We start from the raw sequence: 21,700 nt of genomic DNA, 5'->3' as shown, positions 1-21,700 counted from the left end.
ATAATAAGCACTACTCAGAATCTCTGTGATTGTATCGAACGCACATGTATTCTGGAAACAAATTTTTTGTTGCTTCATTTGTTTTGCTAACTGTTTGTTTCCATTTGTTATATTTTTTTTTGTTGGCTGTGCCTTTTTTATTATTAGGTTGTTGCAGCCGTAGGACAATATCTGGATTTAGACGTACATGTATACCTCTTTGTTTTTGTATATTGTCTGTTGTTAAACAATCATTTTCATTTTCTACTATGTTTTGCTCATTTCCATTTGGTAACATTTCACTACAATTTAATGAAGAATGAAATGTCAGTTGTTTTTTGAATGAAACATAGGTATGGTCTTGTAAAGAGGAATCCATCGTCATCAAATCATTATCTTTTTCTATTTGAGATCCACTTGTATTTACTGTTACTTCTTGACCAACATTATAGTTTTCAACTGATTGAACAATATCAAAAGATTTTTCTTCGCAATCAGCAAATACCACATTATTTGGTACAGCCGTTGATTTCAAGGAATCCGAAAAAATTAGATTTTAAGTATATACTCATTTTTATAATATACTAGTAATAGTTTAACTAAAATGCACTATTTGTTGTTACGATATTTTATATAAAAGTCCGTATTAATCTTTAACGCTTTTAAATTCCGCGCGCGCTCTAAACGATACCGCGCGCAGCGCCAATTTTTTCATATATCATAATCATATAGCGTTATAGTGTAGAGTCAAAATAACTTAAGAGGTTATCCCAAGACTTGTTTAACTAAAAATACTTGTGTACGAACGTAAAAAATACACAGAAATTGTAGTTTAAATAATTAAAGAAGAGCTTCGGATAACCTCCTGGCTCTGATATATATTGTGCTCCAAAAGGAGACAAATGTGGGTCCAGGACAACGGACAAGTACGCAGTATAACCTCTCTTTCTATAAAGGACTATCAGATAAGTATTCTTTGCAATCCGTATTATACTTAAACAAAATTTCATTTAATCAATAAGCTTAGTTGCTTTGTGTAATTTTATTTTGTTTATTTTCAGCTTTTGGAATCTATACGTTCATCTTTACAGCATACATATCACCATGGATTTCTACAATTTGAATTGTCTTTCCTGAAGTTTAAACTACAGCTTTTAGACACAGATTAAGTATGGAAATTTTTTACTATTTCTGTATTTAATGCATAGTTATTACAAAGAGAAAACTAATGCGGATTTTTGTTGATTAAGTTTTTCTCAGGGATTTGATTTTGAAAATGTAAGCAATATTTTAGATTATATCAAAATGTTTCTACATAATTAAAATCAATTCCCTGTGTTCATGCCATAACTAATGTATTGAAAAGTAATAAATGTTTTAACTTGTCACCTGAATTTTTGTTTGAACTATCATCAAAATCAATATTGGAATATTTTTTCCTCCATCGTTCGACGTCAAACAAATGTTCATAATATTCAAATAAACCTAAACTACATCATAATAATTTTCTTTACTTGTCTCTATTTTCAAATCATTAATGGCTGCTCTAGCCAATTTAATATCAGCATCAATGTTTCGACAATGATGGACTAAAATTTTATCTTCCCTTAAAGAAATATTCTTTATTGAGAGTTTAAAATCTGCAAAATATGCTTCATTTCTAGCTGAAGTTGCAACCTCATGAGTATTTTTAAAATATTCGTTCATGACGTTTGTCCAGCAAGCAAATTCTTTGCATAAATCGACTAATCTTGTAGCAAAATCTGGAAGATAATAGTCATTAGTCTGTACGCCTATATATGAACTATTTTTATTACAGACTTCAGAAGTAACATAATCTTTTAATCTCTGAAAATATATATGAGTAAGTCTTGACTGATTATCAGGATCTTGCTATTCTTCTTTGTTTTCATTATTGTTATAAGATTTAATTATAGTTCAGTTATTTAGATCAAATTTATGAGTTTGTATAATATTAGTCAAATGTAACATTGCCGTTTGACAAATTTCATCATAATATTTGCTACAAGAAACAATAAATAGATATTCTAGAGCTTTTTCAAAAATTTCTAGATTGTTAATTGTAGTAAGATATCCAAAATACTTGACATATAGCATTTTAACTTTGCGATTCTCTTTTGTGAAACAAGGCCAACTTGTAACTATATGCTGTACACGAGATATATCTGTTCTCATCTGTGTTTGAAGTTGCACATGCGTCTCTTTTTGAAGGAAGAAGAAAATGACGATGATGAAGATCTTGATGAGAAAAAAGAAGAAGAGCAGGAAGATGCTGGTCAAGAGAAGAAGTTAGTATTTCCATTAATGCTACTACTTTGATTCTCATCAGTTTAATAACTTTGACATTTTGTAAGAACCACTGTGTTCAGGAGATGACGTTACAGATGATGATCCTGCCGATCTCTTTGATACTAACAATGTTGTAGTTTGTCAATATGATAAGGTATAAAGGGAGGCAATAATAGTGATTAAATCAAATGCTTACAATACTATTTATAAAAATCAAAAAAATTTCAGATAACAAGGAACCGAAATAAAACTTGAAGGAAATGAAACATGGAAATTATACTTGAAGAATGGTATTATGAACTTAAGTAGTAAGAACTTTGTTTTCCAAAAAGCCAATGGAAATTCTGAGTGGTGAAATAATACTATGTGCAGTGTTGATACAGAAAAATCTTTTTTAATTGATTATTGCTGTACACGATTGACTCAAAACAGCTCTGCTGTTTTTTAACTACACATTTGCGAGTTAATTTTGGTGTTGTCTTGTTTGTGCAAGATACCTATGCGTGAATGGTCAGTGACATTTACTACATACCTTTGCACTTGCGTAACTACAAAAATTACTCTGAATTTAATACTAATGATTTATAAGAAAAAAATACATGTGCAGTGTTGATACAGAAAAATCTTTTTTAACAAAATAATTGGATATCAAAATTACGTTTGTAAATACAAAAGTAATGTAAATGTAATCAATGCAACGTGTACGTCTTTGTAGTAAAAACTTAAGATAAATTTTCAAATTTAAAAATCTTTTTATTGTCTTTCTAGATTGAACATTTTTGTTTCTTTGCACTAGTTTCGAATTTGTCTCTTAATGTTTAGTTTTGTCAATTTCATGGTTGATAATTTTTTTAAATTATAAATTTGTTATCCTCTTAAAGACACGGTGAGGTGTATAAAGTTTCCATTTGAGCGAGTTAGAACTTTTAGCTTTATCTGTATACAAATGTATTGATTTCTATTTTCGTTTCGCTGAGAATGTAATGGATGTGTGTGTACATATATGATTTTTTTGCAAATATCTGATAAATAAATGTGTCTTATATTATTTTATCATTATATTTTTACTACCCTCTGCTTCATATCTTTTTTTTCATAACTATTTTAAAAAAATGTAGATATAGATTATAAATTGGAAATGGTCTACATAAAAAAAAATCAATAGATTAACGTATATTTCAATTTATTAAAAGCCATGCCTTCAACTTACACAAAATAAAAAGACTTGTAAATGGAATTTACTGAAATAGGTTACTGAATGTACTATATTCCGTACAACTGCTGTGCAATTCTGAGATGGAGTGAGTAGGCTTTGCAGGAAGCAGTCAAGAACATTTTCTTCACCATTTTTTTGCGTGACATTCTTATAATGAGCTGCTAATAAAATTTCTTTGAAACTTCTTAATCCAATGCAACAGCTCCAGAGATAATTTTGATAAGCTCTCTAGTTATGAGAGTTTGTCGAGTACGGTTGAAGGTAAGTGAGTTTGTCAATCATCTCTCCAGCATTCTTACTGGCATTGTCCATAGTTGTCACTCTGCTGGATTGTTCACTGCATGCTCTCTCTTTCATTGAGTATAAGAGCATAGATGCAAGAGAGAATTCAATTTTTGAATTATTTCTTTGTCAAGCGAATCATAAACAGATGACTTTGGTACACTAACGACAGAGCCTTTGTCGAAAGTGGTAGTTGGTCAATTTTGTAAGACACAACAGACCTGGACCTGTTGTAGATGATCTTACCAGATCTATATGTGTACCTAGATAACATAAGGAATGTCATTAAAATCTTTCTAAATTTGAAGTTCATTGCTCAAAAAAAATTTTAAATAACTGTTTTTTCAATTTTTGAGGAATCAGTATGAATGTGATAAAAATCTTTATACACTTACCCATTGTTCATAACTTCAATAGCTACCTTGGCAGCATCGTTGAAAGTAGGGGGTTCGCGACCCATCTCAGATGCAACAAACAGAATGTTTTTAGCTAACAGGTGTTGCAGGATGGCACGAGACTTTTCTCCAAACAATTTTTGTGTTTTCATGGTCAGCAGGCTTTATCATCAGTGTGGACAGCACCACAAAGTCCCCGGTCGCTATTTACAGCAATCATCAACTTCTTGGATTCACTTTCTGGATCAATGTTGTTTATTAAGAATAACACTGTCACAGAAAAAATGTTAAAAGTTAATAATAGCGTTTGATATTAGTATTACGATAGGTTTATTTTATATATATAATTTCAAATAGTTTCGATTATTCGCCGTATCGCGGCGCATGAGTCGAGAAAGCTTATAGGTATTTACTTCTTTTGAAATCTGAGAAAAAACAAATCAAAAATTAGAACTTGACATTACATTATTGTCTGTATTGTTAGTGGTATGACAAATAAGTTTACTGTAGCATATCTATAGGCTTTTCTTCAGTTATATGTTAAACAAAAAATTACGTTTTTTAAATTTATTTTATAAAAATTAATTTTTTTTTAATGTATGCTTAAAATGGTTGGGCGCAAACCTTTAGTTTCGGCAGAAACAATCTTAAATGAACTATTGAATTTTGAAATTTATGATGAGAATAATGTTTTAAAAAAGAGAACTGATGAGGTGTGGAAAAAAGTATGTGAATCAATTGGAAACATTAATGTAGTTAATCTTTTCAATCATGTTCAGCAAGACAGACACAACACCCTTATTTTCTATAGAAAATATAAGGGTTTGGAAGATATAATTATAGATGAAGATCATGAAAATATTTGTGATTTTAGCATCAGAAGTGATACACAGGAATGTAAATCACGGAAAAGAAAGAAAAATGATAGTGAAAGTGATGTGGATGAAAATGAAGAGCCAAATACCAAGAAAAAAGTGCCAAAGATTGGCAAAACATCTCAATTATCATTTGACATTATAATGTCAAGTGATTAATGGTCTATAATAAGTCCTGTGGAAAAAATATATAAAGGTGGACGAACTGGCGTAGCTTTGCAAGAGGGATGGACTGACATCATGAGAATTTTAATATGGCAAAATCAAAAATTACCTTGTACTTTTAGGTTTGATAGACATTTTGTAAATAAAATTTATGCTATATGCAAAGAAAAACCAACAATAAATAGCTCAGTGACATTTACTGTTACTGTTATGGATACTAAAAAAATACCACACCAAAATAAAGTACGCTTACAAAAATTAGCAAAGTTGAATGTGGAAAAAGAGGTCTTAAATAAATTACCAAAACAGTATAGACGAGATAAAGCAAGAGCTGAAATGTCATATGGCGATGTTGAACCAGCTCATTTACCTAATTTAAAACAAATTCAAAATGCTCGACAAGATGCAAAAAGTAAAGAGCTTGGAATAAAGCGTAGAACCAATTTGTTTGATTCACTGACAGAATTAAAGAATAATGTTGAATTTAACAAATTTATAAGATATATTGGATATGACAAATTTTTTATTATGTACTGGTCAACGGAACAAACAAGTGTTTACAATGATATTTTATCAAAATTAGGCAATGCAGTATCACTAGATGCTACATCATCTATAACATTAAAAATTAAGAGAGTTGATGGAGATGCTAGTGATATTTTTCTCTCTGTTATGTGCACGCATATTAATAATTTAATTGTACCAATATCCCAAATTATGTCTGAGAAAAATGATACTTGTTTTTATAATTTTTGGCTTCAAACATGGTTACAATCCGGGGCAAAAGTACCAAAAGAGTTAGTAACTGACATGGGTAAAGCATTGCAAAATGGTGCATGTTTAGCCTTCAACTCTATCACATTTGGAATGTACAACGATTTGTGTATTGATTTTACTTCAAAAAGAGACGCATGTGCAACTTCAAACACAGATGAGAACAGATATATCTCGTGTACAGCATATAGTTACAAGTTGGCCTTGTTTCACAAAAGAGAATCGCAAAGTTAAAATGCTATATGTCAAGTATTTTGGATATCTTACTACAGTTAACAATCTAGAAATTTTTGAAAAAGCTCTAGAATATCTATTTATTGTTTCTTGTAGCAAATATTATGATGAAATTTGTCAAACAGCAATGTTACATTTGACTAATATTATACAAACTCATAAATTTGATCTAAATAACTGAACTATAATTAAATCTTATAACAATAATGAAAACAAAGAAGAATAGCAAGATCCTGATAATCAGTCAAGACTTACTCATATATATTTTCAGAGATTAAAAGATTATGTTACTTCTGAAGTCTGTAATAAAAATAGTTCATATATAGGCGTACAGACTAATGACTATTATCTTCCAGATTTTGCTACAAGATTAGTCGATTTATGCAAAGAATTTGCTTGCTGGACAAACGTCATGAACGAATATTTTAAAAATACTCATGAGGTTGCAACTTCAGCTAGAAATGAAGCATATTTTGCAGATTTTAAACTCTCAATAAAGAATATTTCTTTAAGGGAAGATAAAATTTTAGTCCATCATTGTCGAAACATTGATGCTGATATTAAATTGGCTAGAGCAGCCATTAATGATTTGAAAATAGAGACAAGTAAAGAAAATTATTATGATGTAGTTTAGGTTTATTTGAATATTATGAACATTTGTTTGACGTCGAACGATGGAGGAAAAAATATTCCAATATTGATTTTGATGATAGTTCAAACAAAAATTCAGGTGACAAGTTAAAACATTTATTACTTTTCAATACATTAGTTATGGCATGAACACAGGGAATTGATTTTAATTATGTAGAAACATTTTGATATAATCTAAAATATTGCTTACATTTTCAAAATCAAATCCCTGAGAAAAACTTAATCAACAAAAATCCGCATTAGTTTTCTCTTTGTAATAACTATGCATTAAATACAGAAATAGTAAAAAATTTCCATACTTAATCTGTGTCTAAAAGCTGTAGTTTAAACTTCAGGAAAGACAATTCAAATTGTAGAAATCCATGGTGATATGTATGCTGTAAAGATGAACGTATAGATTCCAAAAGCTGAAAATAAACAAAATAAAATTACACAAAGCAACTAAGCTTATTGATTAAATGAAATTTTGTTTAAGTATAATACGGATTGCAAAGAATACTTATCTGATAGTCCTTTATAGAAAGAGAGGTTATACTGCGTACTTGTCCGTTGTCCTGGACCCACATTTGTCTCCTTTTGGAGCACAATATATATCAGAGCCAGGAGGTTATCCGAAGCTCTTCTTTAATTATTTAAACTACAATTTCTGTGTATTTTTTACGTTCGTACACAAGTATTTTTAGTTAAACAAGTCTTGGGATAACCTCTTAAGTTATTTTGACTCTACACTATAACGCTATATGATTATGATATATGAAAAAATTGGCGCTGCGCGCGGTATCGTTTAGAGCGCGCGCGGAATTTAAAAGCGTTAAAGATTAATACGGACTTTTATATAAAATATCGTAACAACAAATAGTGCATTTTAGTTAAACTATTACTAGTATATTATAAAAATGAGTATATACTTAAAATCTAATTTTTTCGGATTCCTTGAAATCAACGGCTGTACCAAATAATGTGGTATTTGCTGATTGCGAAGAAAAATCTTTTGATATTGTTCAATCAGTTGAAAACTATAATGTTGGTCAAGAAGTAACAGTAAATACAAGTGGATCTCAAATAGAAAAAGATAATGATTTGATGACGATGGATTCCTCTTTACAAGACCATACCTATGTTTCATTCAAAAAACAACTGACATTTCATTCTTCATTAAATTGTAGTGAAATGTTACCCAATGGAAATGAGCAAAACATAGTAGAAAATGAAAATGATTGTTTAACAACAGACAATATACAAAAACAAAGAGGTATACATGTACGTCTAAATCCAGATATTGTCCTACGGCTGCAACAACCTAATAATAAAAAAGGCACAGCCAACAAAAAAAAATATAACAAATGGAAACAAACAGTTAGCAAAACAAATGAAGCAACAAAAAATTTGTTTCCAGAATACATGTGCGTTCGATACAATCACAGAGATTCTGAGTAGTGCTTATTATAAAGTAGTTGACTTTAAAAATTTTATAGAAAACAGTATAAATGACGCAGCAGCACAGAAACATTTATGTTATGCAAACACGATAACAAAGCATGCAATACAAGGAGTCAACAATAATTTTTACACAAATAGAGCACACATGCTGTATTCATTATTTAAAGAGGATGGTAACAGTACTATAAATTGTAATACTAATATAGGACAACACTTAACATCATTAATGAAATATTATGAAAGTACAGTAGAAAAAACGGAATGCAATCTATGTGGTTATATTGAAAACTGCAAAAAAATAACAATACCGTTACCCAATTTGAAAATTGCTTGGTTGAGTAATTATATAAATTTAGAAAGAGAAGTTAATAATTATTTCGATACTAAGACTTGGAATTGCAAAAATTGCAACAATGACAGTGCTCAGTCTAAGTATGATTTAGGACCATACTTATGGATTGAAACAGATGAGGCATATAGAAGTTCGCTATACGCATCAGAAGTTCTCAAAATTGATAGTGTCAATTTTACCACGAGTTTGGATGATATACCAAAAACTTTAATAATAAAAAATCAAAGTTTTATTCTCTGTGGCGTAGCCAAATACATTCCACCCATCGATCCAATAGGAATGGGTCATTATGTGGCATACTGCTACAGTAATGATCACTGGATAGAGAAGAATGACTTGGTTAAATATAGTAAAAGGTTACCGAAGAACTCACCTAAACTAAAAATTAGCGAAATATTTTATGTAAAAACAAAATTCATTTAATTCAAAATTTAGATCATAAGTAATAATCATTAATTTAATATCTATGGTAGTATAGTCAAATTTAAATTATGTGATAGAAGTGATCTCCTTTGTATCTAAAAAAATTATATTTTAAATAACACGAGTTAATTTTTTATTTGGATGCAATATTTAAAAATACTCTTTAACAACGATTCACGTGTTCAAAAATGACACACTTGCTTTACACGCTATAAAGTTTTAACATTTTTTCTGTTACAGAGTTATTCTTTTTAAAGAGGTATTTCACATCTTGCATTTAAAAATAAAATTAGATCCTTATTGAAATCAGGAATTCCAAATGACAGACTTGAAAAATAAAATTTTTATATAACAATTACAAGAAAGTTTCTCATTTGATACCCTTTATACAAAAAAAACTAAGATCGCAAAGAACTTTTCCACTAGGACTAAAAGCTGTTACATCTGCAATTTTATTGTCTGTAATTAAATGGTAAGCAATCGCTAATTGATTATGTGAATCTCCATTGAGTAACACTGCATGAACTTCAGCTTCCTCCTTGGCATTAAACTATTCACAGACTTCATTGCACAGCATCTACATTGATTATTGAAGATTGAGAATCAAGGTAGTAGCATTAATGGAAATACTAACTTCTTCTCTTGACCAGCATCTTCCTGCTCTTCTTCTTTTTTCTCATTAAGATCTTCATCATCGTCATTTTCTTCTTCCTTCTCATCAATATCATCAGATGAATTTTCTACAGCGCTGTCCAATTGAGCAAAATTCCCTTGTTGCTAAAATGTATAAACATTATCTTATAGAAACAGCTTTATTTACAAATATACAAATATAGAGTATCGTTTTTTTTTTACTTCAAGGATTGTTTATCTGTTCTTGAATAAGCTGTTGCTGCATAATATTGTTTGCTCCCTGATACAACCTGAACCGGATGAGCAACAGGTACTGGTGTAAAACCAGGTTAACCTTCAAACGTTTGATTGACAATTTTGTTGTTGCAATATGAATGGGCAATGTAATTGCAGTTGTGATGATAAGACCCGTGAAAATTGCATGCAACTGATTGCCTGAAATTAAAATTGAATTTATACTTATTTTTCTATCACTGGAGATGGTTGATTAATGACTTGCTTTTATTAATAACTCCGATTTACAAGTACCATTGTATACATACCAGCTGTCAAGCTGTGTTGTCCAGTTGTCCTGCTTGCGCGGCGATTTGGCAACACCGCATATACGTGAGTATAGCAAAAAATCGAAGGCTCATATTCCACAACACTATTTTATTATTTTAGATTATAATGCATAAATATTTTTCATGTTTGACTAGCGGGCAAATAGAATCGACGTAAGGGCAATTTTTTAACGTTTATTAGATTTTCAAAAACGTTTTGGTTAAAGAGATACGATTATTTAAAGTTGAGATGAAATTTGAATTATTAATTTATTTTTCCTGAGAAAACTAAAAAGGGGCAAATTGAAATTCTTACGTAGAATAAAAGGGCAAATCAATATCTATAGCCTGGTATTTTTTTTATTAACTAATTGTTATATTTGCAGGCTGGGACGGGGGGGGGGGGGGGCAAGAGGAGTAAGATTATTAAACGTGGCTTTATTGCAACTTAAAAAGAACAACGGGGCTTAGACGCGTGACGTGAGCCGAGAGCGTGTTGCTGGCTCGAGGAGCTACGGACGGGGCTGGATGTCACGTGGGATCGCCAATATTTCAATACTCGTATTTAGGTGATTTGTTGGCTTCTGGTGTGTGGCTTAATTATTTTGAGAAAAAATAAAGCGATTGAACTCGCTGTTCCCAGGGTTAGGCTAGTTAGCCTGGTTATGGTTTGGTAGGGGTGTTTTCTAGGGGTAGGGGGTGAGTGGTTAAGTGGTTAGCTGGCTTATGGTGTGTGGCTTTATTATTTTAAGAAAAAATAAAGCGATTTAACTCGCTGTTCCCTGGGATAGATGAGTTAGACTGCTTGTGGTTTGGTAGGGGTGGCTTCTAGGGGTCGCATGGGTTTAGGGGGAGGTGATACAATAATTTCCGCACCTGTAGCTTAAACTTGATGCTTTTTTAAAGAGTTTAAAAAAAAATCGTGGCTCTACGATTAAAAATGACGCGTGGCTCGAATTTTGTCCATTTTCTCCCACTGTGCGCCGTGTAGCTTTCCTTGTCCTGATAGGCCTAGCTTCTTGTTGAGACGTGTTCGTGGCGTTCGCTGAAAAGCGACGCGTCCAGGTTCTTGGCTTCTTTGTTGAATGCAAAGCTCCCTTTTTTTTTACTTTTACGTATCACTTTTCACTTTCCCGATTCGCGCAGTAGTTGCGAGCGGGGCTCATAACCTGTCGGAATATAAGGATTTTCTAGACGCGATTAGGATAAGGTGATACGTAAATTAAGATACACTTCACAAGAGAAGTAAGATTATTAAACGTGGCTTTATTGAAACTTAAAATGAACAACGGAGCTTAGACGCGTGACGTGGGCGGAGAGCGCCGCCGAGCGCAGCGGCGGGTCACGTGATTGAGACATCTTAACTTCTTGGTAGCGGCGTGTCACGTGATTAAGATATCTTAACTTCTTGGACGCAGTGGCGCCATCGGACGGGGTTAGATGTCGCATGGGATCGCCAATATTCCAACATAAAGGCTAGAAGAGGTCCTTACCAAAGACGTTATCTTCCCACCTTTGAATTTTTCTTTTAAATTTTTACAATATAGAAAGGAATTCACACACTTATATTAAAAAATGTTACCTATTGGTGATAACAATTAATACATAAGCAATATTTACAAAATCATTATTTATATGTACTAACCTCTTTTATAATTTTTTTTCTTTTTAATAAAAAGCTTAATATGGTCCCGAACCGGGGTCGAAACGTCATTAAAAGGAGAAAAAGGAGTATTACTTTGAATTTCCCCTCAAGTTTGCTCTTACGTTTAAATTTTCTACTTTTTGGGAGAGAAAACGCCGTTTATTTAAGACTGCTAAAGGTTTCAGATTCCCGACGTGTTATGAGAGCGTGATCGGGCATTCTTCTAATCGTATGAAAATTTAACTTAATATCTACTATTATATTAAAGTGCTCAATGTCCCCGTGTGCCGTGAAGCCTTTCACATCTTTTCCCAATAACTTAACATCTAGGAGTGATCCTGATACCTAGACATCATCTATGAGGTGGATAACATTTTAGGTTTAATAATTTTTGGGTCTTAAAATTTTTAACCTTAATATTTTAAGGCTTTTTAAATTTTTGGGCCTTTTTTAAATTTTAGGTTATTTAAACTTTTCTGTGTGCCGTGAAGCCATTCACATTTTTTCCCAACAACTGACAAATTTCATTTTTTTATTATTATTAATAATTAATAGCGCATTATTTACATGTTGCCCATATATATATATAATAGAAGATATTTTATTTGTTTATTATTATTGATAATTCGGAGCGCACTATTTATATGTTGCCCATGTATATTTCAAATAGGAGATGAATTATTTGTTCATTATTAATTTATATATATATATAATAGAAGATATTTTATTTGTTTATTATTATTGATAATTCGAAGCGCACTATTTATATGTTGCCCATGTATATTTCAAATAGGAGATGAATTATTTGTTCATTATTAATTTATATTTTTATATATATGTACTTACTATTATATTAAGTATACTTAAGGTATCTGTGTTCCGTGAATCCATTCACATCTTTTCTCAATAACTGACATATTTTATTAGTTTATTATTAATTTAATATTTTATGATATACGATATTGTTCGTATATATCTTATTTGAATCATCATTATTTTTACTTTTATCCTTGAAACTTAAATTTTTTGTAAGTAAAATTGTTAAATTTTTGTTTAACGTTACCCTGGATAATGCTACATATAATTGACCATGACTGAAAACTGTATTTGGTTAATAGACACCAACTTTGTTAAATGATAGGCCTTGTAATTCGTCGATTGACATTACATATCCTAATCGTACTAAAATCTGTCGTCTTTTCATGTCAAAAGCAATTTCTTCTTTTAAAGAAGTCAAATCAATTCGTGGTATTAAAACAACTTTACCAAATTGTTTACCGCTAATTATTTCTGCCTGTATACAGAATTGCATCATTTTCCTTACTATTAATCAAGTGCCATTACAAAGTCCATTATTTAAATTTTAATTTCTCAGTAGAATAATTACAGCACCTACTTTTAAACGTAACTTATGAGGCGGTAGGCCATTAGACGTAAGTGAATTTAAAAATTCTATTGGTAATATCTCTTCATTGCCATCTTTGCATGACTCTATACTTAGATACTCTCTTACATCGCCTTGCATCCTATTTAAAATGTTTTTATTAATTTGTAGTGCATCATTGTTTTTCGGCGCTAAAATTACTCTTTCGCAAAGTTTATTGGCATTATCATTATTATAGCAATCTCCATAAATTTCTATAATGATATCACTAATTGATAATAATTCTGTTACAAGTAAAGTTTAATCATTGTCCATTTTAAATTTGTTAGAGTATTTTCAATTTTTAATAGCCATTGTTTAAACTCTTTGTCACAATAACTAACTGTCATTTTATCTTTTAAAGTCATTATTTGGAATTTACTTCATAAATGTCTATTTTTCACACAATTTTCAATAATTTTTGTTCGATTCCCATGTTTGACAATAGGTAGTGTTTGTCAGAAGTCACCTGCTACAATCATTACTTTGCCACCAAATTCAATGTCATTATTACATAAGTCTTTAAATAATTTATCCACTGCCTGAAAAGCATGTTTTAATGTCATTGTTATTTCATCCCAAATTATAACTTCTAATTAGCTTCCAAACTCTTTTTCTTTGTGTATTTCTTTGTTTTTTTTTTATTGAAAACGTAAAAATATGGTATATCAACATGCAAGATCCTTCCTTAAAGAATACAAACTGTTCATTTTGTAAATGTACATCTAATCGAAAAATTACGTGTGACAAAACATACATTGCATATTATAGTAGATGATACATTGCTTCTGAAGGGCTTATATATTGTATTTAAATATTGTTTTATTTTATTGTAGTTGAAATTATCTTCTTTACATTCATTATCATTATTACCTTGACTCATTTTTATCAATGCACAATCATGCCCTTTATAACAATATTTAAATAATACTAAATCTCTAAAAAAATTAACTTTTAATAAAGTAAAAGGTTAGGCGAGTTTGATGTATTTCGCAAAATTATTATGGAAGTCGATTGTGACTTAATAAATGCTGTAGCAAATGTTATAATTGTAACCATAGATAAAAAAGGTAATAAGACCAATGAAAAATAGTCATGTTTTAAATATATAAATAATTTAACAATGGAAACTGTAAGTTGCCATGCCCGATTCATTTTACTTATGGTGTTGCCTATTAGTAACTTATTTGTGTACATACATTTTGGGCATGGCCAATCGGGATGAATAATAAATCCAACTACACTGCATGCGCAGCTAACTTAACGGTCCTAACATTTGTTTGGAGAACAAAGAGATGAATTGAGCATTCGGGTTTTACATATCTATTTATTTTGAAAATGAAACAGTTTTTTTGCCAATATTTTTGGTATAGTCATAGTTTAGGACAAAAACATGCTAATAAGCTAAAAATTTATTGGAAACAGTAATAATATGCATTTTTTCTGGATACTATAAAAATCCGAACACCAATATAGAAGTAAATAGTGTCGCGGCGCCGCAGCTTCGTCTGCTTTTCAAACTCGCCTTCGGTGCGCTACCGCGCTACTTGATAATAATAAATTTCAACATTAATATGACAATGAAATTTCAACAATAAATACGGATTGTATGGAACTACAATTCAATTATCAGCTATATTGTTTTTATTGAAACGATCGTGGACTTTAAGAAAATGTTGAAGGTAATATAACCATTCATTCAATTTTTACGTTGTCATCGTTACTTTTACTTTTAAAGTGATCTATGACACCTTTGTATAAATAATCCTTAATTGTTGCTGATTTTTATTAAAAAAAATTAATCGTGAACCTCAACTTTTATCCAAGCATCAACAATGTATTGTTGAGTTAATTTTCCTAAATTCAAGTAAGGATTAAAATCGTTTCTAATGCTAAATTTATGACAATACAATTGTAGCATTGAAATATGCTAGGTTATCCATCCAAAACCTTCATTAGGATAAATAAGTGGATATGACATAGGATCTACATGTTTACTAATGTACGGTATATTATTAGGTACTCTATGTTTTGAATATATACATACATTTTGATCTTCAGGTAGTTGACTATTTTCACCTACAAATACCACAGCTACTTCACCACATTTAGCTGTGTTATATCTACGTTTATCATGATTAGAATTGCGTGTTAAATCTACATAATATTAATTTGATGTTTCTAATGTGTTTTTAACTTTGCCTTCTAATAATGTATATCTTCTTACAATTATGTTAAGCTATTTTGAATCCCCTTTCTTGACTACATACTCCTTTACATTGTTGTGAAAAAAACTTTTAAAAGTTGCTTCTACAATTATAAAAAAAATCGGATTAAAGGTAGATAACTCGTTTTTAAGATTCTCCGGTCATCTAAATCGTGACTCAGCACTATTTTTATCGACTTTTCTTTGACACTTGGAGATCTTTTACAGGTAGGCGCGATTTGTTTTTCGGTAGATTCGATTTACACCTAGTGCTCATTCTCGTAGACGATGTCTCGTCGACCTAGAGGTCACCCTGACACCTCGACATCGTCCACAGGGAGGTACAATTTCTTTTTTGGTAGATTTAATGTACTCATGGTGCTCATTCTCGTAGACGATGTCTCGTCGATCTAGATGTCACCCTGAAACCTGGACATTGTCTACAGCAGAGAGTATGCAATCTAATCTAAAATATTTTACTCAAGAGTATGCAATCTAATCTAAAATATTTTACTCTTGAGTAAAATATTTTAGTGATTGATTTAGTCGAAGCCCTGTGCGCAAGTAACTTTTTCAAAAACCTTGAATTTTAATGATTATTATTGGTTTGTATATCATAACTTAAGTATATGTGGATTAAAATGGCCCAAAATTGCTATGTGTCCTTCGTTTATCACAACAATCAAGCCCTTAAAAGCTGATAATGGATATGGTGCAAAAGGTAAGAAAAATTAAAAATTAGTGGAGATCCCCCTTAAAGTTTAAGTTATATAATGATCAATTATAGGAACAACTTTCAAGATACTTGCTACGTAACTTGCCATGCCCGTTTATTTTGTTTATAGGTGAACAACTAAAATTTTCTTTTTTTACCCTAGGGGAAATAAGAAATGTATTAAAGTGTAATAAAATATAAGAAAATGTAACAAATCGTACTATTTTGTACGTTTTTGTTGGATTTCGGACCTTTTTTACGTTTTATCACAGTTTGCTACATTTTATCACATTATGTTACGTTTTCTTACAATTTATTACAAATCCATTGATCCAGGATTTCATGAGGGTCTCTTCTTTAAAACAACAAATGTAAAAATACGTAAGAAAGTATAACAAAATGTAAAAAAATTTCTGTACGCGTAATATTATATAAGAAAATGGCGACTTTTTTATTTTCGTACTTCTGCTTACATCCTTTAACTTTTTCTTACAATTACAAAAAAATAACATATGTAATAAAATGTAATAAGATGTAAAATAAAGGTAACAAATCTGAAAATGTAAGAAAGTGTACAAAAAAGATCCGAAATCCAACAAAAAGGTACAGTTTCTTACGTTTTCTTATATTTTTTTACGTTTTATTATAATTTATTACAATTTATTACAATTTATTACTTTTTTTTCCACTAGGGTATCTATTAGAACGTAATATTTAATTTATCAATATTTTAACTTAGCACATACATTATATTGTACCTTTAAAGAGTTTTATCGTATGCTAAAGTTAATATTAATTTTTTTAAATTTAATTGTTTTTACATATTTTTTATTTATAAATAGATAAATACAATTTTCATAACTTATATCTAATTTCTATAATTTGTTTAGACACAAGGAAAACATGTTACATCATATTACATACTTTTTTTAAATTATGTTTGCAAATTAATGTCGTGTTATCTACATTGATTTTATATCATTGTATCGAAATAACTATTTTATAAAGTTTAAATACATAAATAAGTTACCAATCAACAACACCATAAGTAAAATGAACAGACATGGCCAGTTACGTAGTAAGTATCTTGAGAGTTGTTCCTAATTGATCGTAAAATAACTAAAACTTTAAGTTAAATAAGCCCTTTGATAAACAAAACAATTTTTTCGTTTATCTTCATTATGATTACATATAATAAAGTTGACTTTAAGGGGGCACACCTTTGAAATTAAGATCACAATTTTTCATCAAAAATTTATAAATACTCACATTAATAAACCAAATTTTTGGTACTATTCTTAGACATAATTACCTTTATTTTGAGTTTTTTTTTTTTTTTTTTTTTTTTGTTTATCCGGAGAGTTGGAGGAATGCATAATGCACCATGACAGGAGCCGTGCGAGACTCCCCGTGTGTGAGGCTCTCCTGGTGTAGGACACCAGCCCGCGAAACGCCCCCCCCCCCGGTAGCCGCTTTCGCATTCCTTCGGGGGGTCGCCTGTCTTAAGCTATTCTAGCCGACAACTAGTCTTGCAAGCAACCGTCATTGTTCTTCGCGCGGAGAACCGTACGTTCTCTCCACGTACGCCGTTATCTCATCCCAGTTCTGCTTACTATCAAGCATCGTTTCAGCTACAGTCTCGGGCGTGAACGCCCCTATCGTCAGCTCCAGTACTCTACGTGTCTCGGCCCAGCGTGGGCAGTCAAAAAACGTGTCTCACGTCGTCCCGTTCGTCACCGCAGTACTTACACCCCGGTGATGCCACCCTGTTCATCGCGAACAGGTAGCTTCTAAAGTATCCGTGACCGGAGAGAAACTGGGTAAGGTAAAAGTTAACCTCCCCCCACTTCCTGTCCACCCACGGGCATACATCTTTAATAAGGATCCTAGTCCACCTAGCCTTTGGACATTCGGTCCACCTAGTCTGCCAATTGCGCATTGTTTTTTCTCTTTCTTCCGCGGCGATCGAGATGCTATTCGACGATAAGCGAGCCTCGTAGATCCGCTTGCGTTCAGTCGCAAGAAGATCCACGGGGATTATCCCCGCGATTACCCTCGATGCCTCGGCCGCGACCGTTCGGTAGGAGCATGCTATTCTAAGGGCCCACTTTCGCTGTACAGCCGTTATCTTGTTCCGATACTTATTCATGCTCATCGCGTCGGCCCACACCTCTGCTCCGTATAATAGGATAGAGTTGGTGGTCGCCATGAGTAGCCGCCTGACTGTTGGCCTAGGCCCGCGCACGTTGGCCATGAGTCGACTAAGCTGACCTATCCTAGTCATGGCTTTTTTACAGACGCGATTTAGATGTTCTCCGTAGTTCAGCTTCGTGTCCAGAGTTACCCCTAGATACTTTGCTGATGGTTTCGTCGTTATAGTCTCGCCGCCTACCTTCATCGGCATGATGGTAGGTATGCGCTTTCCTGTCAGGAGGACTATTTCGGTCTTATTAAACGCTAAAGTCAAGCCGTACTTCGACATCCACCATAGCACTCTACTCATAATCGCGTTTAGTTTCGCTTGCGCGATGTCCACGTTACGTGCCGTTATAACCGCGGCTACGTCGTCTGCGTATCCCACAAGCATCACGCACCCGGCATTTCGAGTTTTAGAAACCCGTCGTACAAGATGCCCCAGAAGTCCGGCCCTAAGATCGAACCCTGTGCTACTCCTGCAGTTATAGGTCTTCTTCTACGTCCCTGCTTCGTGTCATACTCTATAACCCGATCTCTCAGATAATCTTCCGTAAGACGCATAATGTATTGCGGCACATCGAAAGACTCTAAGGCATCATGTATGTCGGTCCATCTTGCTGAGTTGAACGCGTTTTTTAAATCTAACGTTACCAAAACTACGATGTCTCTAGTCGCGTGTCTAACCTCTTCTACCCTCTTTACCGCGTCTGTTACCTCTCCGATGGCCCCTATGGTCGATCGTCCTTTTCTAAAGCCATACTGCTTATCAGATAGGTCTCCCGCTTCGCGTACGGCGCTAAGTATTCGCAGTTTAATCAGCGCTTCCTCCGTCTTTCCCATCGTATCCAATAGACTCAATGGTCTATAAGAAGTGTCCGCGTCCGGTATAGATTCCCCAAAACCTGGTCTGCGATAGGTAGTGGTGTTTCCATCGTTTGTTACCACTTAGCTTAGTCGAGCTGCCATCTCGAGGATGGCCCTGCCTCTGCAATTCGTTGTCGTCATACCCCATTCCGTGGCCCTCGCGTTGAAGTCGCCCCCAATGACGAGTTACCCGGATACGTCTCTTATTGCGTCCTCCAGCACCCCTAGTCGTATCGCGAAATCCGCCGCAGTAAGGTTCGGTGAGAGATATACGCTGAAGTAAGTGATGCGGCCCACCCTTACCCGTACGTAGTCATCCCCCGTCCCTGATTCTGCGATTCTGAGCCTGGGCACCCAGACTGCGGCGGTTTTTGCATCGTTGGACACCCAGCCGGGTGTGTCTCGATCCGTGTATCGTCCGCTTTCTCCTCTGCGACAAATTGCGGTAGGAGATCGTGGGCGAGCCTACTTCTGTGCAGGTTGCCTTGAAGTATCCGCGCCATTGTCCTTGCGTTTTTGCCGCTTTTAAGACCGACCGGAAGACCGCGCACGTATCGGTGCCTGGTGCATGCACCGTCTTGTCCTCGGCCATCTTAGCGTCTTTGCATAAGAAACACCTCCATTGTTGGGTTGGCACAGTGCATCGTGCTGCCTTGTGCCCACTCGCGCCACACTTCCAGCAGTTGGCGCTCCTGTCGGGTCCTTTGCATCTCGCCTTTACGTGTCCATAACCGAGGCAGCGATAACATCGCGTGGGGTTCGCGCGAACCCTCACTCTGCAGTTTATCCAGCCGATACGGATCTTCCCTTTTTTGAGCAGAGCGGTTGCCTTGGCATCTTCTTTCGCCCGTCTCGGCTGTGATAGCACTGCGGACATCGTCCTGCGTCGTAAGACTGTCGATGTCACTAATTTCCAGTGTGATTCTGGAGATCTTTCCCCTGACTGTGCCTGCCTTTCCAATGGCGGTTTGGATGGCCGTTTTAAGTGATTGATTCCATTTTATCATCACTCTTACCTACGCCAATCAGAACGCCGCCCTCTTTTATCTTGCTGAGATACTTAACCTCCGTATTCAGCTCCTCCAGCTTTACTCTTGCCTTGATCTGTCCCAAGATCTCGGCGTAAGTTTTTCCCGGTTCCGGTCTTACGACGATTGCATCTCCTCTCCGCCGCGGGGTCCTCTCTGCCTTTTTCCTCAGTTGTTGAGGCTGGTCTTGCTCCTGATTTTTCTTCTCCTTCTTCTTTGCCTTTCTCCCTGCCGCTAGTTGCCAAGGCTCTTGTGCCTCTGCAGTTTTGTTGCTCGTGGAGGGTGCCCTTCTGTCCTCTTTCTTGTCTTTTTTGGCGGGGATACCATCTCCTCCGTCGGATGATGCCCGTTCCCTCTTCTTCGACTTTATCGTCCTCTGAGGCTTTTGATTGTCCGCTCTGGGTTGTTGGGGGGACTGCCTCTTTGCAGCATCTTCCATCTTGTCGAGGGTCGTGAGAGCTTCGATTATGGTGTATCCTATAATAGATAATCCATCCTATATTGTAATATTCACGTTCTTCTGATTCTCCAGAGTTTTCATCATTTCTCTGGTCGTGCGCCTTATTTCCAGTAGCTTGTCTCGCAGGCTGGCATGATCTTTTAGCCATTCCTTTATGGTCTGGCTATCTTCATCTACCGGTGAATCAACAAATGAGTGTAAAAAAACTGCAATGTACAAAAAAAAGATATGAAAAACGATCATAAGCAGGTAAGACCAAAAATAATAGAGGAGTAAATTAAAAAGGATATTAAATGTTCTCGAATTTTACTAATATCAAATGGTACATTACATGGGCAATTATTAAATACAATAGCGACTGCAAATCCCACATAGCATGGAAGGTTAGGGGAAGCTTCACGAAAGCTTGGAAACCTTTCAAAAAGCTTCCGTGTAACTTTCTTGGAAGACGGAAATGTCCGCGACACTTTAAACTCAGAAATAATTCAGTCAATATTACTAGTACTTCCTAGTGTACTAGTTACCAGTACTACTACTACCATCTTAAGTATTTTACCAAATATTGCAGAAATGAATTAAGCTTACTGAAAGCTTGAGAAAGTTTTAAAATGCCGTTTAATTTTCTGAGAAAGATTACAGTAAGTGTTCAGAGAACTTCTTAAAAGATTTCATGAACATTTCAGCAAAATTTAATGCAAGCTTCTAAAATGTTAAATAGGCTTCCACTATGTTCTGAGAGGCCGTCTAAATTACTGTAAGCTTTTGAAAATACTTCTAAATTTTTCAAATAACTCTCAAGATATATTGGTTAAGCTTTCATTGTCCGCTACATTTAGATTTCTTAAATATTACAGTTAAGATTTCCAGACTGTAAATGCTATAGCAAAAACGC

At 33.7% G+C, this 21,700-nt stretch overlaps 2 protein-coding genes and 1 pseudogene across 7 annotated transcripts in view; 2 read left to right on the top strand and 1 right to left on the bottom strand.

Moving 5' to 3' along the window:
- The window catches only part of LOC100114196 (ADP-ribosylation factor-binding protein GGA3), a 197,275-nt gene that overhangs the window by 98,159 nt on the left and 77,416 nt on the right, over nucleotides 1-21,700 (top strand). The window lies entirely within an intron of this gene.
- On the top strand, nucleotides 1,948-2,925 carry LOC116416523 (transcription initiation factor IIA subunit 1-like). Its single transcript, XM_031925326.1, has 3 exons — nucleotides 1,948-2,288; nucleotides 2,355-2,443; nucleotides 2,518-2,925. The coding sequence occupies exons 1-3, from the start codon at nucleotides 2,222-2,224 to the stop codon at nucleotides 2,542-2,544; spliced, it is 183 nt and encodes a 60-aa protein (XP_031781186.1). The 5' UTR covers nucleotides 1,948-2,221; the 3' UTR covers nucleotides 2,545-2,925.
- Nucleotides 3,606-4,643, bottom strand: LOC100113913 (annotated as a pseudogene).

The sequence above is a fragment of the Nasonia vitripennis genome (genome assembly GCF_009193385.2).
Source record: "Nasonia vitripennis strain AsymCx chromosome 2 unlocalized genomic scaffold, Nvit_psr_1.1 chr2_random0009, whole genome shotgun sequence".
In the NCBI taxonomy this organism is placed as follows: Eukaryota; Metazoa; Arthropoda; class Insecta; order Hymenoptera; family Pteromalidae; genus Nasonia; species Nasonia vitripennis.
This window is presented reverse-complemented; position numbering and strand designations above follow the sequence as displayed.